At 41.3% G+C, this 27,346-nt stretch overlaps 2 protein-coding genes and 1 non-coding gene across 3 annotated transcripts in view; all 3 read right to left on the bottom strand.

Annotated features, from left to right (window-relative positions):
• Positions 1-207: 207 nt before the first annotated feature.
• The window catches only part of MAML2 (mastermind like transcriptional coactivator 2), a 346,338-nt gene continuing 319,199 nt past the window's right edge, over positions 208-27,346 (bottom strand). The window contains exons 3-5 of the mRNA XM_047691203.1: positions 12,928-13,131; positions 7,591-7,705; positions 208-4,024 (exon numbers count right to left, since the gene is read on the bottom strand). Of these exons, the coding sequence (XP_047547159.1) occupies positions 3,009-4,024; positions 7,591-7,705; positions 12,928-13,131 (1,335 nt within the window). The 3' untranslated portion in view covers positions 208-3,008. The remainder of the gene's footprint in view (positions 4,025-7,590; positions 7,706-12,927; positions 13,132-27,346) is intronic.
• Positions 16,534-17,610, bottom strand: LOC125078461 (melanoma-associated antigen D4-like). The gene has a single exon (XM_047691211.1). The coding sequence runs from the start codon at positions 17,172-17,174 to the stop codon at positions 16,815-16,817; it is 360 nt and encodes a 119-aa protein (XP_047547167.1). The 5' UTR covers positions 17,175-17,610; the 3' UTR covers positions 16,534-16,814.
• LOC125080302 (small nucleolar RNA SNORA11) lies at positions 17,578-17,707 on the bottom strand. The gene has a single exon (XR_007121324.1). It is a non-coding gene; the product is annotated as a small nucleolar RNA SNORA11 (small nucleolar RNA).

Here is a 27,346-nt window from a genome sequence, read left to right as displayed (position 1 = left end):
GGCTGTGCATACAGGATTTTAATACAAACCTTCTAAGTGGACTAACGAACACTGAAAGGAGACTAGGCAACATTTCACTAGTAGGAGAAGCTTCCCAGAGAATAAATCTGCCCATCACTATTAATAGTTCTCCGAACTTTCTGTGATATAGCAACAATATTGTTGGTGACTGAAAGTATGATTTCATACAAGAGAACCACTTCCGAATGTTTTAAAACTATTTTTTAACACATGAAATTACACACAATACAAAATCCTTGTTTTACAAGTTGAAATCTTTACAGTCGTGGGTGCAGTTACAGTAATGCAAGTAGTATTAGTGCATTCACTTAGAGCAGGGTTATTTATCTTCATTGGGCTGAACACAAAGCCAAGAATGAATTATTTGCCTAAACTGCTTTCTAGTCTTTGAATAAAAAAAAGAAAGAAAAATGACTTCTACCTCCTGTAATAATATGTCAGAATGATAAACAATGCCAACAATTAAGTAGTCTGGTATCTCTATAAATGGGAGATTGGATTCCAATAGCTTTTACATTGTAAATCTTAAAGTTTTAGCCACATTCTGTCTATCAAATTGTCATCATCTCAGCTTTCAGGAAAATTACATCATCTTTGGTCACAGGCTGCCAAAAAAACAGAAACTATAGACTACACCATTTTTTCCCCAAAGAATCCTGTATTTTAATGAATAGCTGAATAAATAGACATTAATTATGAAATTCACATTAAGATAGAAGAAAATCCAAACATTCTGATTGCTTAATCTCTTAGATTTGATAGCTACTACAAAACATACTATTTATGTTAGGGTAGAGAAAAGTTGAATCACAGGAGTGTAACTGGGAAGTGCTGGCCGTTATGTACAGTAACATGGAGGAGTCATAAAATAAAAGTGTTTGTATGTACATATTTTTTTTCCTTTTTTTTGCATGGAGAAACACTGTTTTATAAAATGGGAAAACACACAGTAGACCACATGCAACAAGGACCAATACAATGTGCACAGCAGTAGGATCAAATAAGACAAAAGAACTAAAGGTTTAAAAATAATTTGGGAGAGGAAAAAAAAAAGAAAAAATTGAAACCTGGAATGCTTTGTTCTTGAGGTTTCAGAATATAAATTTGTCACACAAGCCTCTTGATAGTTTTCAAAAGTTCCCACTTGACCTCTTATGGTTTAAGTGTAGAGCTAAAAATAAACCATCATATTATACAAAACTTTGTATATTAGCATACAAAAGGTAACAATTTACTTTTTGTATAAAATATAACCTTTTGATAGTATATTTATTTCACATATGTATAAATATAACCCAAAGAATATGTTTTAAGTATTTCTACCAAAATATTCTTTACAAAAGTTTACAAAAGAAGTCATTTATTCATATTTACAACCTAGCACAGAAAAGATTCCGGGCCAGCGACGTTGGTATTGTGTAAAAGAAGAAGAGTGCTTCTAGACAGTTTAAGGGTTGACAGAGGACTTTGTAGAACTTTCAAAATATGATCTTTTTAGAACAGATACTGAAAGACTTAGTTATTAAATGAGTCCAGTTAAATTACACCTGATAATTGACTATGCAGGTGTATAACTAAAAAGGCTGAAGATAACTTATGTTATTCTGTAATGAGGAAAATGATAGTGATGTTTTGCATCCATTCCAAATCAGCACACGTCCTCTCCGTTTTATAGCTGATCTGTGTGTGGGTTCTGAGGTGACAGGACTCAACAAAAACTCTTTGTTTGATACAGTGCTTGGCCCTGAGGGAGAAAACCTGGATACACAGGTTCATCTAGCATGTGGTGACGATACATCACATCAGGGAGCCAAGAATGGATACATTGCTACTGGAACGGATCACATTCTCTTTAGCTGTTCACCCAAATATGCCCAAATCAGGACAGACTGTTTTCTCTCTCAATTACGCTTTCCTTCAAACCCTGTCAAATAGATCTGTATCCAACCATACCCACCATTTCTTGTCTTGATCTTCTGTTTCTTATCTCCAATTCAAACAAGATACCTTCTTCTCTCCGTTTTCTTACAAATCAGTCTCTGGTCATCAAAATAAGCAGGGAAGACAAGGCTTAATTTCACTCAACATGGGAACTAACCAGCAGGCATCATCACAATAAGCAACACCCCAGGTTATCTGTGGCTAGATAAATCTCCTTTGTAGCCATGTCCAGTGGGATGTTTTCTTTTTGAAATAGTGAAATCTGATGCAGACAGGTATGCACCAATATTTCAGTATGATTAGGACAAGTTGTGATTGTATCTAAGACTTGGAAATGGACTCGGGAATGGGTTGTGGAAACCCAAATAAAGTTGGAGAGCTCTGCAATCTTGTCTCATCACCGAACACGGCATGTTGCTGAAGTATGGCGTATGTGGGACAACTGACCAAGTGAGAGGTGAATATGGGGAAGAAACTCTATGATCCATGGATGTTCTCTAGTTTCTCGGGCTCTCCTCTACTTGCAGCACTGTTTGGTTACTCCAAACAAACCTATAACATCCCAATCTACCCTGGACATTTTAGGAAAACTAAAGGAAAAGACAAGAGTGGGAAGATTAAATCACACTGACTACCTATTAGAGCAAACGAAGGAATTTGTTCCTTGTTGCTGGGAACTGGTACCTCCGTATGACGTGGGGTTTAACTAGCCACAAGCTCTATTACTTTCCTTTCAGGGAGGAAAGGAGCTTGGGAAACCTATTTTACACAACTGATTACACGTCAACATCACAGTTCTGTTTGGGCAAACTGGATACTGTGTCCTGGAGTTTAGATAAGGAAGAGTGATCCCAAGATTTTACTTTGGGGTTGGAGACTTAAAACAACCATTTGAACAAAGCACTGTAGTTACTTTCTGCTTCCATGTGTAAGCCAAGTTATCTTCACGTAGTCCAACTAAAAGTCAAGAGTTTGGCCTTTACAGTGTCCTTGTAAAATACTGCCTTTTAGTGTGTGGAGTTTATTAATTGTCTCCCTCTTCTCCTTTAGGAGTTGTTTCCCAAGATCTCATCAAGATTGATATCTTTCATCCAGTCGTCATTACCAGGCTCTGTCTTCAATAAGGAATCAATGAAATCAGCATCGCTGTTCAGGGCAGGGCCCATGTTATCCGTCTGTTGGTTGAGAAAGTCAAAAGCTAAGTCACCACTGTGGTCGGTTCCTTGAAAAGCTCTGGAACTTTGGTTGGGTGAAGGGAAATTGCCTGGTGTTAGGGATGGCGGCTGGCTTATGCCTGTCCTCGACTGACTCAACCCTGTTGCTGACTGGTTCAAATTAGGCAATATTTGTGTGCTGAGCTGATTGGGTCTGAGGTTCAGACTTCTCAGTGGACCCATCGTTTGTCCGTTTAATGGCTGGCTCATTTGGTTCATGGGTCTCATCTGCACCGCTGGTGTTAACTGGTTAGGAGGAGCCACTGGCCTCTGGGAAAACTGCTGGCTGCCTATTGCCTGTGGCAGGGACTGGTTTGGAGTGTAGGCTGCAGGCGTCCCTGTGGGGAAGCGGACCGCCGTGGACTTCAGGGCTTCCTGCTGTTTGGTTGTTGCTTCTTGAGAGGCCCAGTTTGGTGTTGTTGAGCTGGACGTGATCATTACGTTTGACGTTCTCTGTGCTGGCATGCTGGCCATGGTATGGGTTAAATTTGGTCTTAGTTGTTGTGAATTGCTAACAGGCCCAGCTCCAAAAGTGGCCACGTTATTATTATTACTTGCCCCTAAGGTAGGTTGCCGTGGCATCAGAGGGTTGTTTTGATTTGCTATCAGTTGGTTTGGGTTCCTCTGCTGGGTCAACTGAGTCACTCCTGAAGGGACGCTGTACGTGCCAGGCTGACTGCAAGGCAGAGTTCCATACATCCCCATGTTCTGAACTCCTGTGGGTAACGATGGCATTCTTGTCCCATGGGAAGTAGACATGAGGCTGGAGTTCGAAGTCAAAATGGTATGTGTGGAAACTGGGTTTGCCAAAGCCTGGTTAGAGTTTAAACTCACGGTAGATGAGCCACCTGAGAAAGAGAAGATAATTACATTAGTTCATAACCACATATTTTATAGCAATTTGCAATAACTTATCCACTCTGAAACTGTTTTCAGGTATAAAACAAATAGAAATAACCATCATGCCATCTTTTATAAAAGGAGTAAGACAGCTTTGAGAGGCAAGTATTCCCTAGGTCATCCCTTGGTCAAGATTTTGTATAATATAGAGAAAAAGGCATAAAATGGCTCTAGCTTTTAGGTTTTACTTTACTCCTCTTCTGGAGTCACCGAGGGGAGGTGATAGTCAATCTTTCTTTCATTTTGAATTAGCTTTATCTGTTCCAAGACCAAAGACTAGAACTTTGATTAACCAGCTGCTGTGCAATCCAGGCTACTGGTTACCCCAGAATCCAAATGAGAAAGTGTGGAAGAATCCTACACATGGCTGCTAGATTCCGCACCTCTGGCCTTGAACACCATGTCCAGTTATTCATCCGCATCATCCCCATTCAAGAACCTTCCTTGAGTGGCCCCCAAGTGTCCAAAGGGAAAATTCCCATCTCTTTCAATGTCTGTAATTCAGGGTGTCCATGTTCCAGTGGTGATTTCCACGTGGAAAGCCCTCTGCCCCAGGAGGTAGAGTTACTATTGCTTTGTTATCCACATACCACAAACCACCTTTGCTCATGCCAGTTTCCTTTCATATGATGCCCTTCTTTACTCTCTGAACCCCACTTTTCCTTCAAAGCTCAGGCCAAAGTCTAAGCTCCTTCATTGAGCTTTGCCTGATACTCCAGCCTGCTCTTTCCAGTGGGATTTGCTCTTGGAAGCTTTTGTTCAGCACTTAGCTTTTGTATTGGGAAATCCATGGAACCTCAAAGTGGAACCATCAATTGTAGGCTGCCCTTTAGGGAGGCACCACATTTTGGACAGTGATGAGTCAACACATTAAAACCCTCCTGACTTGGGGCAATCAAGTCATCATGGAGAGACATCTTGAGAAGCAAAAATGGAATGTCAGAAAGATAAAAGTAAGGGCTTGGTAGATGTTAAGTTCCATGGGGGAAAGCATTTTTGCCCGTTCGGTTCACTGTCCTATTCTCTAAGTCTAGTGGAGTGCAAAGTAGGTATTTGCTTGATATTGAATGAATGAATGAGTAAATGAGAGATTGAATTAAATATGTAACTTGGAGAAAGATACTCTTTCAAAGTACTCTCCCTGCACAGATGCAGGGAGGCCCAGAGAATCAGAAATACTAAGAAACGAGAATGGGACACACATGGAAATATCAGAACAGCACTGTAGAAGAAGAACATGGCTGTAGTTGTAGCTCTAGGGAAGCCTGGAACTGTTTGGGGATAACTAGCATGGCATACAGTCTGACAGGCTGAAGTCCTTGTTGCTTGTTTTAATATGTCTCCCACTAGACTACGGACCCCTCAAAGGCAGGAACAGTCTCTTGTATCTCCCTGTATATCCAAACTGAGCACACAGCCCTGACCTGGGAAGGCAGGAAGAGCTTGATAAAGAGGGATCAGAGTCGGGTATGAGATGCTGGGATAGTAAAAAGCTGACAGACAGCTGATAAGGGTAAGCAACAGCATCTTGGTATCTAAGGGTTTCATGAGAAGGGAAAGGACACTATGAAAGTGCTATGAGAAAAAAATTAGAGGTTTTTTTTAAGATTTTAAAAAACTTATTCATGAGAGACAGAGCGAGAGAGAGAGAGAGAGAGGCAGAGGGAGAAGCAGACTTAACCACCCAGGCGCCCCAGATTTAAAGGTTTTAAAAATCATTCCCCGTAGGAGCCCTCTATTTTGACAAAATGCCCTGAGAAGGTTTACGAGGAGAGCAATAGTTTCAAACAACCACAATAGACAGAATTTCCATAAAGGTCAGAAAATAGCAATCACAGTTAGTATTTAGAAGTTCCTAACATGTGGTGAAAATTGTTCCATGCGTTTTTCATACATCATTTCTAATGTTACATCTGGGCAAGGTGATTATTACTGCACTGAGATTGAAGCAGAAAATGACAAAAGAGTGTGTTGTGCTTGTCGCTTCTTTCTTTCTCAGAGACATGGCAAGTACAATGCTCTGAGTACTGGTTCTTATCCATTTGGGGACTGGCAACTGGATGCCAAGGATCCACCCTTAGGAAAAGTCCCACGTGTACTGTGAAATGGACTCGCAGGTGCCTACCAAGCATCCAGTCTCCCTGTCTCCTTTAGAAACGGACCCTTGATTTTGCAGCAATATGCCCAGCTGAAAAACCATATTTCCCAAGCTTCCTTGGTGATGGAAGGATCCAGATGAATACATTCTGGCTAGAAGTAGAAGTTATTAGGTAAGAGTCCAAGAAACCTATTTTATTTTTGTTTAAGATTTTATTTATTTGTTTGAAAGAGAGAGAGAGAGCGCACAAGCAGGGGGAGCAGCAGAGGGAGAGGGAGGCTGCTGAGCTGAGCAGGGAGCCCGATGCGGGGCTTGATCCCAGGACCCCGAGATCACACCCTGAGCCAAAGGCAGACACTTAACTGACTGAGTCACCCAGGTGACCCTCAAGAAGCTTCTTTTAAAAAGAGAATCTCACTCATTTGGGAGGGCGTTCTACCTCTTCCCTTCTTTCGTCCTTCTACCTGGAATGCGACGTGAAGAATGGTGGTGTGTTGGTCTCAAGGCAACCCTTAGGGAGGAAACTCCATGTGAAAGAATGTGGAGCAGAAAAACAAAAGATGCCTGGACCCCTGACAACACAGTACAGCCACCTAATCAGCCTGAGGCTGCTATCCTTGAGATTCTTTTATATGAATGCAAAAAGAAAAGCCCAACCACCCACGTTGAATTTTGTATTATATTTCCAAAACTCTGAGCTTCCCTTGAACCCACCGATAGGCCATGTTGTAAGAAGCCATGTTCCAAAGGAACTTCCATCTTGTCTTTTGGCCATGCTGAGGACAAGTGGAGACAAGTGGATCAGGCTTCATGCAAGCTCCAAGAGAGAGGAATGTCTGCTTACCTTACATGATCTGGGTCAGTATACCTTGCTGGGAGGAGAATGGTCAAACTGAGGAGTTAGAAAATATTTAAGTTCTCTTGAACTCTCAGAGGTAATTTGAAGGGCAGTGAAATATGTGAATAGAGGACAAGAATCAGCAGGAAATGAAGAAAGGACTAAAAACCACTCAAGTTCCATCTTGATCTGAAAGTTAAATGGGAACTAGTGCAGGATTCTAAGAAAGATGTTATATTTCCAAATGAGGCAGGAGAGGAGGAGATGTTAAAAACTGAATAGTTTTTTTCTTCTACAGTTATGATTTTTCCTGATTTTTAAAAAGATTTTATCTGTTTATTAGAGAGAGAGATAGCAAGAGAGAGAGCACGGGCAGGGGCAAGGAGCAGAGGGAGAGGGAGAAGCAGAGGGAGAGGGAGAAGCAGAGAGAGAAGGAGAAACAGACTCCCCACTGAGCAGGAAGTCCAATGTGGGGTTTGATCCAGGACTCTAGGATCATGACCTGAGCCAAAGGCAGATGCTTAACTGACTGAGCCACCCAGGACTCCCTATTTTTACTGATTTTTAAGAATACTCACCAGAATACTGAGCAGCGTTTGGCTGCATATTGCCTGTGTTTCTTCTTTGGTCTTTGTAATCTGGGGGTGGCCTTGTCAAATGTCTATTTATCTGATCCTGTGGAGCAATCTTCTCCTTGAAAACACAAATAAAAACATATTAAGTTGCATGTTTCCTTTCCCACTTGTAAACATTTATAGACTGTCATTCAAAAAATTAAGTCTGCAAGAACGACTTTCAGCCGTAGCTGTGAATCATATACCTTATTTACTAGTGTTACTTCAGAGACGGGTCTTTTCAATTTCAATAAATTTCTTGTGGGGAACTATAATTCCAACTCTCCTTAACACTCAGTGTGTGTTTTGGTTCTAGCAACTAACCTCATTTTCTTTATTTTGCAATTAGATTTCAGGGAGAGCTAAATTCCTAAGATTTTTGAGATGGTGTTTCTAGTTTTATTTTGTAGCACATCTGAGATGCTTTGGTACCTATTATTTAATTCTGGTCCCATGGAGTGTGGCAGGCATAGAGGTAGGGTTAACAGAGAAAATACAGAACACTTGGAAATTATATATTTTTATTTGTTAAATCTGGCAACCTTAGAGAGGAGGAGATGCCAGGGGATAATCTATCAGGATTGGTGGGGGCATTATACACATATTACTCAATTTTCCCCCTCTAAAATCACTCTTGAAATAGGAGTAATTATTTCCACTTAATAGATGAAGAAATGGAAGCTTCCTTAGGCCAAGTAACTTGCCAAAGATCCGAGTGGTAGAACAGAAATCAAATCCTGACTCAAAGATTCTGGTCCTTTCCCTGCCACACAATACACTATTTGCTTCCCTGTTTCTCTGTGCCCCATTCTCAAAGCTCAGAAGTCTCCTAGGCCCCCTTCTTTTCTTCCTTCTGGAATCAGCCACCTTTAGATCTCTAGGATAGGTGAGTTTGGGAGCTAAGAGAGGAAATAGGTACATTCTTTTTATATTTTCAATGCCTTTAGTCAAAGACCACCAGGAACACACCTGCTGGGTTTACTACTCATTGCAGCAAGGGAGAACTCACATCATGGGGGGTCCCTGGGGTGCCTCAGCACTAGAGCGTTAGAAAGAACCTATCCTAGGATTTGAGTGTTGATTGGATGATTTAGGGAGGATCTAAGTAGGCAATGATTTGTTCTAGGTTGTAAGCTGTCAAAGTGAGGTTGATTCTATCATTGAGTAAAGAAGCAGCCATTGCTCACTTAGCAAAAGGGGGGGGGTTGGTATTTTGTGGGTTACAGAGTGACCTTGTGTCTGTGTTTAGATCAAACTATGAAGTGGCCTTATTGTGTCTCATTTTATCATGGTCTCCAAGTAACCCCATCTGAACTTGGTATCCTATCAGATGGTTCACGTCTGACAAAAGCAAAAATGGCCCGGCTGTCAGCGTCATATCAATCTGGACTCTTATCAGTCTTTCTCATCATGGATCAGGAAGTTTTTAGAATTGCTTTACTGTAGCATTGTATGCACCCCAAAGCAACCTCCATTTTCAAAGATAGACATAACTGGCATAGGTAGAAAGAGAACAATAAATAGAAAACTGTGTAAAGATAGAGGGATAAATTAGATGGAGGCCAAATGTGCACTGGCCAAGTTCCCAAGATCCCACTTGAACCATGTACTTCTCAGTTCCTTAAAACAACAACAAACCAAGTTCAAATTTTTGTTTCTAAGAAAAAAACTTGAAAGACTCACAGGGGTTTTGGGGCATCAAGTAATTCGTAAAAAACACGATTTTGATGAGCTAAGTGTAAATGAATCAGAAACATATGGATTACATTTCTTTTAAATATGGGTTTACAAATGAAGGAAAAAAGTGGTTGGTAAAAGTCTTTATGGTTTTGCCTAAACCCTAAATGTTTAAGAAACAGCTTGAGATGTTCCATGAACCCAAATGCGGTGATGTTCTATCCTGCCTGTTGTCAAATATTGTGCAAGCTGACAAATTTTATTTTTTTGCCAAGCATGGGACTTTCTGAATTCTTCTCTTTTTCCAAAAGCATCTATCATTTTTTTTCTTATGTCAGTAGGTGTTTCTGCTGTTTATATTGAAGTAAACAGGATTTGTGCATGGGTGCACGTGCCTGTGTGTGTGAGAGAGAGAGACAGACAGAGACAAAGATAGAGATAGAGACAGGATCAGGCTCTTGGTTCCCCATTAAGGACTAGATCTCAAATCTGAACTTATTTTTATGTATATTCAATGTACTTACTGACTTCTTATTTCCCCGAGGGCTCAATTAGATTGTTCCGAGGGTTAACAACACATCTCTGGAAACCTGAGTTTCTTGAACTACTTGCTCACCAGTGAGTTACATTTAATGGCCTGGCATATGGACTCTTCATGGGAATGGCTGTGTCATCCCTGCATGCTCAGGAGTAGCGAAGACCAGACTGCAGCACAGAAGGCAGACTGCTCCCAGTCCCATTCTTTGCAAGAGGATGACCGCCCCATTCTGGCTAAGTGTAAACTCACAGGCCATCTCTGAGGCTACTTCTGCGGAATGTGAAATTGAACTTCTCAACTAATGCCTCATGATCTTGGACCCAGTAATTCAACCCAATAACCTGGACCTGAAAACCCCCTAGAGAAATAATCTCTGTTGTGCTTATCTGTCCTGCTTCAGTTTTGCCATCTCAAAATCTGACACGTAGATAAATCTAGGACCTCCCTCATAACTCCGTTCAGAAGGACTAATCCTTTACCACTGTAAAGGCTGGGCGTGGCCCCTGGCCCACAGAAGGTGCACAAAATGTGTTGGTTACCATGACGCCCATAATCTTACGTATGACTCGACTCATCTTTCCTCTTTGTGCTTCTTTGGTGAGAGAATAACAGGGAGTAAGGATGATGCACTTTCGTGAGAAAATGTCTCAATTTAGGCGCCTTTCTGGACTTGCCAACTGACTGGAAATGACTACAAAGCATATGCTAATGTAAAGCCATATCAAAGACTGTTTCTTCCTGGATATGCTAACAAGCACAGGCACCCTCAATGGCGTCCAAACAAAGAGAAATGTGGAAATGTGAATGGTTTATAAAAATCACAAAAACAGCAGTCCCATTTCTCATTCACTGCCCTTTGCACCTGTCTCAGTGGTGACTCAACTGGGGCCCAAGGAGAGTTCAGCCAGTGCCAGGACATGATCCTCGGGGCACATTTCCTTGCCTTTGAATCAGAGCTGAAAATCCAGAAATTCAACCTCTGCGTGTTATAATTCAACACATGAGAAGGACTGATGGGAATGATGAGAGTCAGTCTTAGATTGTATGTTTTTCTCTCCTGCTGCCCTTGTTTCTAAGCTATTTAATTGACAAAGATCAAAAAAAAAAAAAAAAAAAAAAAAGGAGGGAGTTGGTGGGACAGCTGGAGTTTCCAGAATTACAGAAGACTTATAGAAGGAATTGGTTGTGTTGATTTGTGATCTAGTCTGTGGCACCCCTACCCTTTGGGCAGTACTCAAGGTCACCAGTAAATTTATTGCTCACTATTCCTTATTCGTCCCTCACTATTTCTTCTCACCTACTCTAAGACCCCGAAATTATTCCGTTTGTCATTCCTTAAAATTAATGAATGATTATGTTACTATTTATAGTCTTTTGTTTTTTCAGTGTTCCAAAATTCATTATTTATGCACCACACCCAGTGCTCCATGCAATACGTGCCCTCCATAATGCCCACCATGAGACTCACCCAAACCCTCACCCTCTCCCCTCCAAAACCCTCAGTCTGTTTCTCAGAGTCCACAATCTCTCCTGGTTTGTCTCCCCCTCCCATTTCCCCCCATTCATTGTGAATTAAATATTTCAGAATTTAATCTCAAACCCATCAATAAATACACACCTGGGCTGGACCTTTTGTTGTCTAGCTCCTCCTCACCTACTCTATCCATCAGAATCCTGCAGTCTTCAAGGTCAAAGTCAAAGTCAAATTGTACCTCTTCTGGGAGACTTTCCTTAATCTCTCCAGGCTGGATGATATCTTTGCTCCATTACCTTTCCCGGTACTCTGTTCATACTTTATTGTAATGCAAATCTGAGTTTGGTGCTTCCTTGTTTCAAATCCTTAAAGTCCTTGCCATTGCTTTTCAGACAATGTAAATTTATCAAGCTCTAGCCTCTCCTCTCTGGCCTCCTTGCCAATTATTTTCCTAATCCTCTACAGCCATCTACTATATCACATGGAGTATACGTTATTGTCCCCGAGTCTTTGAATATGCTGGTTCTTCCGGCTGGAAAGCTCCCCTCCTCTTTACCCCATCACCTACTTCACCTTCAGATCTTCAGATCTTCAGTAGATAAAACATCCTCTCTGAAACCATCTCTAGTATTTGCCACATCACAGCATTTAATCACCTGCCTTTTGCCTATTTATTTCACATCCCTGTGGGCTCTATGCTCCTTAAGGACAAAGGCAGGGTCTCTTTTATTTATAGCCATTAATATTTACCGAATGAATGATAGCACCCATCACACCCTAGATTTCTGACTTTTACTACAAAGCTCCTTGAGTATAAACATTTTCTATTTTGTTTGTCACATCTCTGTGTATCTTGACTCTATCAACCTGGAGATGGTTAACTCTGCCCCTTTTTCCTTTCATTTGGCCAAATTGTCTGAAGGGAGAGAATGAAACCTGGAGAACTTGGTGTTTGGAGGCTGGAGGGGTTTGAACCGGTGCCGGACCGTATGTCTGAGGACACGGTAGGAAAGCAGATAACAGTGAAGCCTGGCTAGAGCTTGGGTCCTGCTGGGGAAACAACCACCTTGCCTTTCTTTAAGGTCACTTAACTATGGTGAAAGTTGGAAACAGATCCTCAGTTTTCTTTAAAAACATCCCCCCTTCTGAGATGCTTTATTTTGGAATCCAAATCTTAAGTTTTGAAACTCCATGCTGGCCTTTACAACTGTTTTAGAAATTCCTTTTACCTCTAAAATCAGTTTGGATTCAAGTTGATTAAAGTTCTGTCCCCAATATCTTCCCCGCAGGGCTGCAGCATAAAAATGGCTCCTTTTGCCTGATCCAAATACCCATGTTGGTGGTTCTTAACATTCCTGGGCTGGGCAGGGCTAGTTAGGTGGGGTGCCATGCATTCCAACTGTCCAGCAGCTGGTAAATCAAGTGCTTTTTTATTTTTTTTCCTGCAGCACGATAACTTATGTATAGAATTCGCTTTTCTTATGCCAGGACTCTCTCCTTGCTCTCACCGAAGTAGGCACAGAGAAAAGGGCAGTGACCAGAAAGGAGAAATAATGAATTCCCCCTGTTAGGTCAATAGGTACGTGCAGTAGACATTAGGAGAGAGTTTTACCGTATCAACCAGCATCTGTTGCTGTAGGAGAAGCTGCTGTTTCCGCTCCATGATCGGCCTCTGTAGAGACTGTTTCTTTCCCATCAATTGCTGATTCAACAGTGATGACTGGGAGTTCATGTAACCACTTCCGGTGTTTGGATTTGAGCAGGGGTTGGGACTTGGACTGGGGCCTGTGTTCTGGCTGACCACAGAGTGTTGATCCTAAAGAAGAGAAGGAGGAGGTAGGGGAAGCTACTGTGAATTAAAAGAAGAAAAATGTAGCACAGAGATCATAAGCTTAGATTCCAAACATTTTTCATCTTGTTAAGATCAAACATGTTTAAATGAGTTGGAGATCAGAGAATTGCCTTTTAAATGTAGGAGAAATAAATGTGTATTATGACAACCAAAGTCGCTGGGTTAATGACATTAGGGTACTGGAAAAGCTCCCATATGTCTCTGATGGTGGAACCTCCACATTCCAGAAGGCGTTCATGGAACCTCAAAGAAAACAACCATAAAAACATACAGCAAACCTCTCAATTGCTCAGGAACAAACACATCATAAAGTAATAAGTTCTTCCTTTTCTTTAAAGCTAGCACATATCATTGCTGATCCTGTAACGGAAAAATTATGTTTTAATGCATATGTTCAAAAGTTGCCTAACCATTTTGGTCAGAAGGGGCCGGGCTTTCAGTGATAAGAAGAGAAGACCTGTGAGTTTCTGTTTTACAAACACTCTGAAACCTGGCAGGGACTTCACTTTTCAGAGACTTGTCAATTTTGCTCCCTGGTCAGGAAGTCAGGAATTTCAGTGTATCAATCAGTAAAAGAACACCCGACCGACAATGAGAAAGTATTGATTAAAAACAACATTGTAGAGTAGTTATCTTGGGTATTGCTTTTCTAACTCAAGGTCTCTACCGATCTTAACGCATTGACCCTGCAGGGCAGAAAGCTAAACCTACCCAAATGTTTTCAAAAATTCCCAATGCCGTGTTCAGGCTTGTATACTGTTGGGGTTACAAGAACTCTTCCCACCTTGAAGAATGTATCTAATTAAGGAAGAAATGACATGCTTACATGTAAAAATACAAGAAAATACAGAACCAAGTCTTAGATATGATACAATTCCTAAGTCAAAGGTCCTCACACTTTGATGCTCTGCCCTTGCTCCAGAAATTCCAAGGGTTCCTGGTTCCTGGTCAGGAAATTCTAATACTCAGTGGTCAAAGGTATGCTCTTTGAGAAACATTGAGAAACATTGGATGATGGGAGCAAAAAACCCAACTGTCATTCCCCATCTGGACTGTGTGAAGTTACAAGAGATTACAAAGATAAAGCAGCTCTCATGATGCCTGATGAGCAGTCGTATATACTCCTTTTGTGGAAAGTCTCTTCTCTTTTATCTCCTTCTTTTTCTTTAGTTACCTACTATGCTAATAAAAAAAGTCCACAGCCTCGAGAAATAGGCAATGTGGCCTATTCAGTAATTCCTGGGGCTACAGAGCTCACCAACTACCTCAAAAGCAAAGGGTTACAAAATAATCCTAAAGATGACCAGACACTGAGCCTTATTACAAACTAGGCACCGTCCTCAATGCGTTCCATGACTGACCACATTTAATCCTCTCAACAAAACAATGAGCAGGAACTAGTATTATGTTCCCAGTTTTGCAGATGAGAAACATGAGCTCAGAGATCACACAAGTAGTTGAGGAAGATGTGAAGCCAGGTCTGTCTGACTTCAGAATTCTTCCTCCATCACTGTACCCTGTTGTCTCTCAGCTCAGATGAGACGTGCTGAGGAAAAATGTGCTCCTGCTTTTGAAGTGTGCAGACCCACCTGCCTGTGCAGAGTGTGTTGATTGAACACCCTATGCACGGGGAAGCACCCTCCATCAGGCATGAGGAAGGGAGTGTGGTGGCAAGAAGGGCAGTCTGTGGGGGTCTGGAAGGGGGCGGTCCTCCTCACCAGTTAACTAAAAATAATGGGAGCCATCTCTGAGGCAAGCACATCCTCCGTGCAGCTTTAAATAACCATCTCCAGACACCTCTGCATGCAATGCCCAGTCAGTTCTCTCAAAGTTAAATCCAACTTGGTTCTTGGGGGAAAAGTTTCACCCCACATGTCCTACAAGCCACTAGGGATATGGGCCTGCAGACAAGCACATGAGGGTCATTACCATGATGGCAGTGGGTGATCTGGGCATTGAGCACTCTTGGAGGGCAGGTAGAGAAGGAAGTACCTGGAGGACTGAGTGTTGACTCTTTGGTCTGCCCACACAAATGAGAGCAAAGCAGAGACCGGGACAGGGAGAAACAAGGGTGGGGAAATGGGGGGTGGGGTCAGACAAGAGTAACGATGACCGGAATTGATGCTAGAGGACATCAAAGTGAGAGAGAATATAGTGGAGGTGGTGGCTGGCCCTTCACTCTCCACCGCAACCAGAATAGAAACCCATCTGCTTTTTCCTACGATATAATAATTTGAAGTTTAGTGCAAGAGGGTGTATGAGAAGCGGATTTTGTGTTTTAAGAAACTGGTTGATGAACATACTCAGAAATATTCAATGTGTTTTTCTTCTCAGCCTTCTTGGCACTGTCACAGTGCACAAGATCATGAACTCTGCAGATGGGCCTGCTGGAATTCATATCCCGGTTCTGTCACTCATTGGCTGAGTGATCTGGGAGACGTTAATTTACCTCCATGAGCCTCAATGTCCTTATCTGTAAAATGGGCACAATAACAGTACTGACTTTATGGGGTCGCTGTGAGAATGAGAGGAAATGATACTATGCACAGCGTTAAGCACTTAGTAATTGACGGTGGCTTGTAACTGTTCACGTTATTTCTACACACACAGGAGGAGTGTGTTTTCTTTGTTTACTGTGAACCAAAGGAGACAGGCCTTGCAGATGGCACAAAGCTGTTCTGTGTTGACTCCTTCAGAAATGCAGAGGTCTCAGTTACATTGTGGAGAGTGAGCTACCGATGGACTCGGGGAATGACCTTCATCCTCTACCTAGAGAGGTCAGAAGAGAAGCTGGGAGTCATCCATTCTCTGATGGAAGCTCTTTTGGAAGGATGCTTCTTTCATCTGGGTTAGGGTTTTGGCTCAGGGCCCTGATACATTTTTTTTCCTTGTTTTTATTTCTTAACATCCAATTATTTATTAATAGAGCAGCAACATACACTTACTGAGTATTGTACCTTAATTTCTTTGTTTTATAAAAGAGCAGTAATTGTATTCATGACATAAAATCAAACCATGGGCACCTGGGTGGCTCAGTTGGTTGAGCAACTGCTTTCAGCTCAGGTCCCGATCCTGGAGTTCCAGGATCGAGCCCTGCATTGGGCTCCCTGCTCGGCTGGGAGTCTGCTTCTCCCTCTAACTCTCCCCTCTCTCATGCTCTCTGTCTCTCATCCTCTCTCTCTCAAATAAATAAATAAAATCTAAAAAATATATATAATAAAATCAAACCAGATGAAATTTAGAACAGTTCTAGGCACTTTGTAAGTACTTAGTTACATTTCAGCAATTAATATTTTTCTTCTTTCTTCCTTTATTATTTTGTATATGGCAGAGATGTTTTAGAAACAATTAGGTCTGTGAAGAAGCTTACACTGTAAGCCTATGTGGATTGCAGACAACGGTGTGCTTAGCTCCCATCATATTTTATTTTTGTTTTTTTCTTTTCTTAATTTTGCAACTTTAATGTAACATGGATACCAAAAATATGAAAACACAACAAAAGCACACGACGAAAACAAGAAGGGCGAAGACGGCTTCCTCATGCATGCCATCTCGGATGAGCAGGTTTGGAAGGTGCCCCGAGTGCTGTGTGAAGGAGTCAGGGGATGCACCCTGGCTTGGTGAGTGACTGCTGCCATTCATCAGCATTATTGGATCCCGGGGAAGTTGGCACTCTTTCTGGTGGCATTTCTGGTCTGGACAGTGTTGCTGGTGCTGGGCCCGTCTAAAATGTGGTGCTGGCCCCACCATTGGAGCCAGGGCTGACTCCAACTCTCCCAGTGGTTCTGTTGGCACGGTTGCCATTCAGAATCTACTGATGGTTTCTGGCCCAGAAAGCCAAAGGAATCCTGGCCCCAGCGATTGCTAAAATCTCCATCCTCATACCATGTCAGAAGCTCCACCTGTATGTCATCCCAGCACCATTGTCCAATCAGAGCTTCATCCCCGATGTCCGTCTGGGCCCTCATCGGGGCCCTGACATGTTCCTCAGCCATATCCACATCCATTGTCTTGAACGCACCATCTACAGCCTCCAAGAAATGAGCCTTCCCTTCCTGGGGTCTCGGTTCTGCTGCTGGGTGATGACTCTTGGCGCGCTCATCTTGCTGGTCTAGTGGAGGACTCTCAGGCCCCAGAGGAGCTCAGACTAGGGTTGGTGGCTGCCAAGGATCGTCTTGTATTCCAGGTACCTCAGTGCGACATACACATTGGCGTCCAGCCGGGCAGACCTGTTGCACCAGCAGCTCCTAGATGGCCCCTCCCCTGTTCCTGTGGGGCATGGGTAGGGGGCCTCCAGCCCATGCCTCACATCTATGCTCACTCTCAGGGCTACTGCCTCCATGATTGAGGCCTTCAAAGCCTTGGGCTGCTGTTCCTATCCAGAAGCCTTGTGGAAGTGCAGGGTGGGACACGTGTAGGGTGTCTGTTTATAGGAAGGCCACGCATTTTGTGCCCCTTTTCACAGCGAGCCCAGATTCCTGTTGGGTGTGTGATAAACAGAGGAGCCATTTCTTCAGGCTCCCTGCTCTGAGCACACCCCACGCTCCCATCATATTTTAAACACAAGGTATGCCCTCCAGTGAGCCTCAGTCAGAAATAAACTATTTCTTCGTTTATTCCATCTGTCCATTTCCCTCATTTCTATTACTTGCCTGGCTCATGAGGGCATTTGAGATTAAGATCCCTGGCTTGTCATTTATCTGGGAATCTAAGATGCACACATCGCATACCCTACGTGGGTCTCACTCAAATTTACGCAGGAGAAAAGCAATTTCCGTTAGGTGGTATGATACCTACTGGAACTCTAAGGTTAAAATATAGATCTTCTAATGCCTAATCTAGTCACCTGTGCATCCATCCATCCACCCAAGAATTTCGATATTTTTAATGAATATCTACAATACTCTAGGCAGTTTTCTATTTTCTAGCGATTAAAAAATTATATAGAAAGGGGGGAAATGAAGAGAAAGAGATGGGCAGAGTGCTTAGTGTTGGCAAAAATGGTGAACTTCAAAACAATTTCCACGGCAATCTGGAAAACTAGCCTCCTTTAAGATTTAGAAACGATCTGCATACCAAGAAAATGCAATTACGTCTCTTTCTCTCTCTCTAATCAAACAGATGGACTGTGCTAAATTTAGTTTCATTCCTTCACAATACCAAAGAATATAAAAATAAGAGATAAGCTCTCTTTTGGAATTTTGTACAAGATTTCTGAGCCTTGTAGCTTCTGGCCCATGGGTCTTACCATGTACTCTACCATACACATTCTTTCATTGCATGATTGAAGTAACGTTTGGCTGCTGCTACATTTTTTTGCCCTTATGTTAGCTATGAAACACGAAACACCTCCTTACACAGGCTTGCTGTCATTGCCAAGATGTTGTGCAAACTTTAGTACATAAAATATTTTGAAAGAAAAATATGTTCTGCTGCGTTGGTTTTGATTTCCATATTCAACCTCATCTTTGCCTTCCGTTCAGCCCATGTAGAACTTGGCCTAATAGGAATGAATCTGGTTCTATTTCAACACTCATGGTCTCCTTAAAGCTTGTGAAGACATGGTAAAAATGGTCCATCCTCAGCTTAGGGAGATGAATGTGTGTGTGTGTGTGTGTGTGTGTGTGTGTGTGTGTGTGTATGAATGATTTAGGCCATTTCCACTGATGCCATCTTTTATGACAAAATACCCAGTTTTCTAGACAAACTGGAGTTAAAAGGCTGATTTGGCAGCTAATAATAGCCATATGATTGTCTCAAATTATGAACTTGAATGATCTTTCATATTATGTATATGTATTTTCTCTTTCTACCTATCAAATTACAGTATTTGATCCTAACCTACAAAATAGGCTTCTGACCCTATCCTCCTGGGATTTAATATAAATTTACATTTAATATGCATTTACAGTTTTTCATATTTGTGTGTGTGTGTGTGTGTTTAAGAGTTTAAAGTCCTGTTACACTATTAGTTAAGCCACTGAGTTAGAATAGTATTCTAGCGCTGAGATATGGTTAAAGATTCTTGATCCTTCTTTTAATCCAGCACACGATGGCCAGGCCAATAAAAACATATCTGTATTCTTCTAACAACGTTCTGCCAGTAATTAAGCTATGTCTTTAGAATTATTATCTTCACTCTACCTGATTCACTTATTCAACAAATATTTGTTGAGCATCTACTTTGTGTTATGCATTCTTCTAGGCCTTGGGGATCAGAGTCCAGGCAGCTTATTGAAAAACTCTGCAGCTTGTCTATACTTTCAAGTTTTCCAATTAGACTACTGATGGAAAATTTATCTTCCAGAATGGTATCAAGGGTGTTGGAAAACCATAGGTAAATCAGGTGTGTGATGGCCAAAGCTGTTTGCCAAGGCAAACATGTTTCCGAGTAAGTGACAATGTGTGAGGTTGATTTACACTCATCAGAAGCTGTAAACATGTTTTAATGTATGGAAATCATGGTAAAAGAATGCCTTCCCAAATTTGTTACTTTGTTGACTTAGTATCTTATTCACAGATTACTGTGGGAATCACTAACTCAGCAAGGAGGCAAACTATGTGATTAGAAGACCTGGTAGAAAATTAAGGAGGCACCTGAATGCTTGTAAATGGGCACCTTTATCTTTAGGGGACAAATGACTTGTTCTTCCTGTTATTAACTCTATTTCTCGCAAAGCTGGGTTGAAGTCCTTTTGAAAAAAATCCCAATTTTACAATTAGAAATAAATTCCACTATTCTAGCCCTAGCAGCTCATTCACCAAGATCTTTTCTTTAAAATTTCAGTGATCAAAATTTAAAGAAGTGTATGGAAAAAAATCTTGTAACTTTTAGTACCAAACATCCAAGGACAGGCCTAGCCACTGGATCTTACTTTCATAAAATGTCTTTGAAAGTCATGCTTAATATGGGAGATATCTTTTAAAAAGATGTTAAATAATAAAAATGCTGCAATTAACACTTTCATTTGATGGAATGCAAAGGCTCTGTCAAGCAGGATTGATTTCAGCAAAAAGTAAAATAGGGTCCAGTCAGATATGTCCTCAAGCAGCAAACAAAAATATCCCTGGTTTCATTGGAGTATGTTGAGATATTAGGAGTCATTGGTCTCAGCCATTTTTACTGTTAAAACAGTTCTGTGGACTGAACAGTATACCATAGTTAGTTTCACAAAGCAAGCAAAGTTACCAGGCAGGTATTGTTCTCTTACTATTAAAAAAAAAAGCACTAAAAAAATATTTGTCTTCTTCTGGGCATCTGGGTAAAATAGCTCTCTGTTTTTCTTATTTTGGAAGGGGGATATATAATGATTTTTTTTTTCCCCACAAAAATGAAGTAATGTAAGTTACTTGGGATCCATGGGAGTATTTTGGCGTGGGATGACTGCCCTTTCTTTTTCTTGGCTTCCAGAGCTAGGCATCTGCAATTTGCAAAACAAATTCAAGATAAAGTACCCAGCTGGGCAAGTTTGTACAGTAGATCTCATAAACTAGTTTGCTATTCAATCAATCTTTCTTCCCTCCCTTCTCTTTTTCCCTCTTCTTTCCCTGTCTCAATGAACTAACTACTCAACTGTTCCTCCAGGCTATTCATCTTCTGAACTGTCTACTTATGAGACCATTTATTTATCTCTATGACTGAGAAACAAGTTGCCTGAACTGTTTCAGATTCCCTGCAAGCTGGAAGCCCCACTAAGTTATTTATTTGGGACATAGACAGTGAGGTGGTTGTGTGGGGCTAAAAGAATCAAACAGTTCTTGTCTTTCACGACAATAATGACAACAAAACAATTGTTAGGAAATTGTCCAAGAAGCAACTTTCCAAACTGAAAGACTGAAGGGATGAAACACTCTTGTCTTCAGGCTGTCCATCTTCCATTTCAAGGATCCACAAACTCTGGCATGACCGGCCAAACCCAGGTTGCCACCTTTCCCGGTAAACACAGTTCTATTGGATCATAGCCACGCACGTGCATTTCCGCATTGTCTGGGGCTACCTTCATACCACAGAGCTGCCTTCCTCACAGAGCGGAAGAGCTGTGGCAGAGCCCTTATGGCCCACAAGGCCTAAAATATTTACCACTTGGCCCTTCCTGGAAAAAATTTCTTGACCCTTGCCCTATTTGGCTCTACTGGCCAAGGAATGCTTATGTGAAATTGATAAAATGCCTTCAAGAAAGTACCCAGCAATCCTTGGAAGGGACTGGTGAGTTGAGAATAAGAAATAGCTATCATGAGATCTGTTTATAATCGCCCTCCACTCCAGCCACCATTACAAACTGTGGCAACTGAAAAACCATCCAGCTTCATCTTCCAGAAGACACTGCCCAGAAAGGTTAACAAAATGACTTGCATGAGGTCACAGACTTAACTAAAAGATGAAGAACACATATCCAAATCCAGGAAAATGTATTAAGGAGAGACCAATGGAACAAAATCTATCTGCCTAGGAGAACTGTAGCTGGTCTGACTGAACTGGCTTGTTGGGGGTAAGGGGTGGGGTAGGGAAAAATGTGGAAAGGCAAAACAAGTAAACCCAGAAGATTGTATTTGGATGAGTATTTTTCTTTGTTCTTTGCAATTACCAATAGTAGCTGCCTTTTCCTTCTATTCAATAGGGGTTTTTGTTGTTGTTGTTTCTTTTTGTTTGTTTGTTTGTTTGTTTGTTTTTTTGCTTGCTCAGAACCTCCTCCTTTACCTCACAGGGAAACCCTGATCACATGTTTATAATCTGTTTGGTTCGAAAGATGAGAATGAATTTTGTGGTCATGTGCAGTTCATCCTTCAGATGTTACCGAATTTTCAAGTCACCAGGACACTGCATCTATTCTTAGCCTCTGGAGTGGACATTATGGGTTGGCACGGAAGACCAGTTCCATGACCGAGGAAGCAGCATTTAGGTGGGAGAGTGGCCAGGAACAAAACGTCAGTGGGTCAGGGTGGAGTGGGAAGAGTTTGGTAACTCAGGGGAAGGAATGAGAAATTTTTCTTAAAAGAGAAACTCTTTAACTTTAGAAGGGCTCTTTGTGGCGACCTGAAATTTCTGCTCTGTAAGTTAGCTTTTAGCTTTCTGTCCCCAGAGCAGTGGTTTCCAACTTTTCTTTGGATAACACAGTTCTTTGAGGGTTTCACAAAGCTATGGATTCTGCCTCTCTTCCCTTCCCCCCAAGTACACATACAACTAACAATTTTGTCTACATTTTCAGGGAGTTTACACATTTTCTAAACATCCACAGACCACCCATTGACCTCAGGTTGAGAACTCCACCTCCTCCCCCTCAAAGGTTAGTGTTTATGAAAGTAATGAAATGATTTTCCACTTGGGTATGTCCTCTACACTGCACTCCCTGCTTAGAACTATCCATGGCTCCTCTCAGTCTTTGGAATCAAGTCCTAGCTCCTGAACTCCTGACAATGGTGGAAAAGGAGCTCCATGATGTGGCCTCTGCATCTGTCCCCAGTTTCACCTCTCAACACATGCCTTCTTCACTCTATCCTAGAGTGATATTAACCTACCTACAATTCCTCAAACTCAAAGAAGCTCCTTCTCCTCTCTGCACTTTCGCATTTGCTCACATCTCTGCCTGGAGTCCTCTTCCTCTGCTTCTCCTTACCAAGGGATCCTTCATTCTTTCTAGGCTTAGTTCAGATGTTCTGTTTTCAGGAAGTCTTCTCTGGCCTCCCAGCACTGTCTGGTGCCCCTCTCTGTGCTTCCATAACAGTTGGTACTGGTTCCTAAAATTAGGAACCATTTTATTCCCTATTTATCACAACTCTTGTTTGCTTATTATCTACCTCCCATTAGAAGAGCTTGGAAAGCTGGGATGTTCATCATGTTTTTCCTAGTATACAGCAGACCCTCCATGTGTGTGTGTGTGTTTAATAAATAAATACATAGATAAACGAAGAAGCCACATGAAGTAGAAAATTGGGTCAGAATTTTCTGCTTTCAGGCACATGGGATAAAAATGCTAGCTCTTTTCAAAGGCAACTGGAAAGCCAATGTAGGACAGAGAGGCAAAAGTTGAGCAATACTGTTGAATCCAGTGTTGCTTTTCTGAGGATACCACTTTAGAATGGCCCACAGCATAAAGGATATTCTAGAAAGGAAAGGAGTAGTGTTGAGCAATGATGGAGAGCATGATGATGATTATGATGATGATAATGGTGGTGATGGGTAGTAGATATGTTGGAAGGCAGGAAGAAAGCACACCACTGGAGTATAATTTCTACCAATAGTTATCATTTTTTGAAAGCTATGTACGAGCCCCTGTGTTAAGGACTTGACATTTATTATCTCATCTAATCTCTTCAACAATTCTGTTTTAATTATGATTCCCATTTCAAGATGAGGAGATAGGTTAAGAAATTTGTCTTTTAAAAAAAACATATGCCTTTAAAATGCAAAGAACCCCAAAGGTTTAATAAAATAAGGTAATTGTCAAAATATTTTAAAAATACCTCTCTGTTCTAAAAGCAATTTGAGTGGGTAGGCAGCAATAGTGAAAAGTGCAGAATTGATTCAAATCCAAAGTTTGCTTTCTTCCCACTTGTTTAAGGGTAATAATATGTTCCTCACTCCTACCTCAACAAATGGCAAAAAGCAAGTGAATTGCTTAGCATAGTAGTATCTGGCATGCAACAGACTTGAAATAAATGTTAATATCTCCTCTTAAGTAAATCTGATATTCACTGAATATCAAACATGCACATTAAGGTACTGGACTAAACACAATGTAATTTCTGATCATCAGATAGTGAGGACAGCATGCTGTTTATAATAATACCAGCAATAAACCAACAAGCAATAATTATCCAGGGATGTACTCAGTCACTTGAGCTTCACAATAGCCAAGCATTTCACCACTGCCTCCACCAATTAAAACAAAATTAGGGAATTGTGTTTAAGGGTAACTTTATCTTTTGTTGAGCCTATTCTATAACTCATATTGCTATTAATACCTTCCTCTTCTCCCTTTGGTATAATGTGTAACTACATTAGGCTTATAACTCTTCTATAAAAACATTCATTTCAGGAGTGCCTGGGTGGCTCAGTGGGTTAAAACCTCTGCCTTCGCCTCAGGTCATGATCCCAGGGTCCTGGGATCGAGACCAGCATCGGGCTCTCTGCTCAGCGGGGAGCCTGCTTCCCTCCCCGCACCACCCCCCGCTGCCTGACTCTGTGTACTTGTGATCTCTGTCTGTCAAATAAATAAATAAAATCTTTAAAAAAAAAAAAAACCCACCCCGAATGCAAGTTGGTGCAGCCACTTTGGAGAACAGTGTGGAGATTCCTCAAGAAATTAAAAATAGAGCTTCCCTATGACCCTGCCATTGCACTACTGGGTATTTACCCCAAAGATACAGATGCAGTGAAAAGAAGGGCCATCTGTACCCCAATATTTATAGCAGCAATGGCCACGGTCGCCAAACTGTGGAAAGAACCAAGATGCCCTTCAACGGACGAATGGATAAGGAAGATGTGGTCCATATACACTGTGGAGTATTATGCCTCCATCAGAAAGGATGAATACCCAACTTTTGTATCAACATGGACGGGACTGGAAGAGATTATGCTGAGTGAAATAAGTCAAGCAGAGAGAGTCAATTATCATATGGTTTCACTTATTTGTGGAGCATAACAAATAGCATGGAGGACAAGGGGAGATGGAGGGGAGAAGGGAGTTGAGGGAAATTGGAAGGGGAGATGAACCATGAGAGACTATGGACTCTGAAAAACAACCTGAGGGTCTTGAAGGGGCGGGGTGTGGGAGGTTGGGAGAACCAGGTGGTGGGTATTAGGGAGGGCACGGATTGCATGGAGCACTGGGTGTGGTGCAAAAACAATGAATTCTGTTATGCTGAAAAGAAATTAAAAAAAATAATATGACACAAATATGCTGTAAAAATAAATTAATTTAAATTATAATGTACATAGGTTGAAAGAAAAAGTGTAGAAAGAGACCTATTATAGACACCTTAATCAAAGGAAGACAGGAGGGGCACCTGAGTGACTCAGTTGGTTAAGCAACCAGATCTTGATTTTGGCTTGATCTCATGGGTTGTGAGATCAAGCCCTGAGTCAGGCTCCCCACTCAGAGTAGCATCTGCATGGAATTCTCTGCCTCTCCTTCTACAGTTCCTCTGCTTATGCTCTCTCTCTCTCTCTCTCAAATAAATAAATAAAACTTAAAAAAAAGAACAAGAAAAAAAAAAACAACCCCCCCCCAAAATAAAACAAAACAGACAAACAAAAAAACCCATTCATTTCAAAGGGACATATATTAGGAACCGGTTTTCTACCCTAAAATTGTGCTCTTCCTCTAGAAGTGTTTGGAAGGTGTTATGGTTTTGGATGAGATACATATCAACATTTTCTATTCTCACTGAAAGTGAAGGCCATACAGTAAACAAGGAGTAACGGAGAAGGAAGAAGGGGTAAGTGACACCACAATTCAGAAGGCAGGAAATACTGTTTAAACGGCTGGTTCTTAAATCAAAATGATGTCCCAATTATACACAAAACAAATCTGGAATTTTTACAAATTAATTTCCCTAGGTGGCTTCTAATACTTAGGAAGGAATATAAGATTTTTCCTTTGGAAATAATAAAAAAAATACAGAATTTTGACTCTAGAATTTCACTTCAATGAAAATTTTATTGACTACTTTGAGCTTCTTATCTCTTTAAGATAGAGAATGAGAAAGCTAAGGAGATTGTCTCATGTTTCCTGTGGTATCCCATGACAAACACTGTAATGATGAAAAATGTAACCTCTGTAGTCAAAATGCCTATGTTTAAATATTTCCTCCATGACTTACTAATTGTTCTCAGGCAAGTTATAAAAAAGTCTCTATGTCTCAGTTTCTCCTCTGTTCAGGGGCAAATAATACTGCTTTCCTCATATAATTGGTGTATGGCTTAAATAAAATTAAGTAGGTAAAATATGCAGCAGTCTTTGGCTCTTGGGAGGTATGCAAGAGAAGTTAGCATTTCTTTGAAACTATGGTTTTCTTTGACAATTTTTCCTGACATTATTTCATTGCTTCTTGTAGGAATCTGGTTCATGTGACCTATGAACCTTGCTAATTCTGTAGTCTTCTCTTTTAACCTCTCTAGGCCTTATTTTCTTCAATGTTAAGATATGGAAGTTAGATTATAATCTCTAAATTCCATTCTAGTGCTAAAATTGTTGAAATTCCACTTTTATTGAATCAAGCTAACAATAAATACCACTGTCATGAAATAATTCAATTTCTCTTTTTCATCGAGTCTACAATGCAACTTAACAACATGACGTGCTGTGGTTTTGCCACTATAATGTACAAATGCTGGATTGATCTGGTTGGGGGTGAGGAGCAGGAAATCACGCTGGCTATTTTCTTCTGAAGTGACTGAAGTAAGCAAAAAATTGAGGTTTGGGGATGGGACTATTGAGAAAATTCAACCTTAATTCTGGATCTCTTCATATACCTCAGTGTGGAAGGCACAACATAGAAGTACAAAGCTTTGCTAATAACATTGGACTTCCCTAAACTGATTCTGTAAAAAGTCTGTTTTTGTTTCTGATTCTGAAAAAAAGAAATCTACAAAACATTCTGCTAGAGGTAATTTTTATGTTTTGTTTTTTTTTTAAGATTTTATTTATTTATTTCACAGAGAGAGATCACAAGTAGACGGAGAGGCAGGCAGAGAGAGAGAGAGAGAGGGAAGCAGGCTCCCTGCTGAGCAGAGAGCCCGATGCGGGCCTCGATCCCAGGACCCTGAGATCATGACCTGAGCCGAAGGCAGCGGCTTAACCCACTGAGCCACCCAGGCGCCCAATTTTTATGTTTTGACTACACATTCTGGGCTAAAATATACAAAATATATTAACCTACAAAGTAGCCCACATATTCTAACATATCTCTTCTTTTTTTTTTTTTTAAAGATTTTATTTATTTGTCAGAGAGAGAGGAGAGCGAGCGAGCACAGGCAGACAGAATGGCAGGCAGAGGCAGAGGGAGAAGCAGGCTCCCCGCCAAGCAAGGAGCCCGATGTGGGACTCGATCCCAGGACGCTGGGATCATGACCTGAGCCGAAGGCAGCTGCTTAACCAACTGAGCCACCCAGGCGTCCCAGTAACATATCTCTTCTTAAGAGAAATGAGAGAATACCTTGATGATTGCAGGTTATCTA

The sequence above is a fragment of the Lutra lutra genome, chromosome 10 (genome assembly GCF_902655055.1).
Source record: "Lutra lutra chromosome 10, mLutLut1.2, whole genome shotgun sequence".
Taxonomy (NCBI): Eukaryota; Metazoa; Chordata; class Mammalia; order Carnivora; family Mustelidae; genus Lutra; species Lutra lutra.
This window is presented reverse-complemented; position numbering and strand designations above follow the sequence as displayed.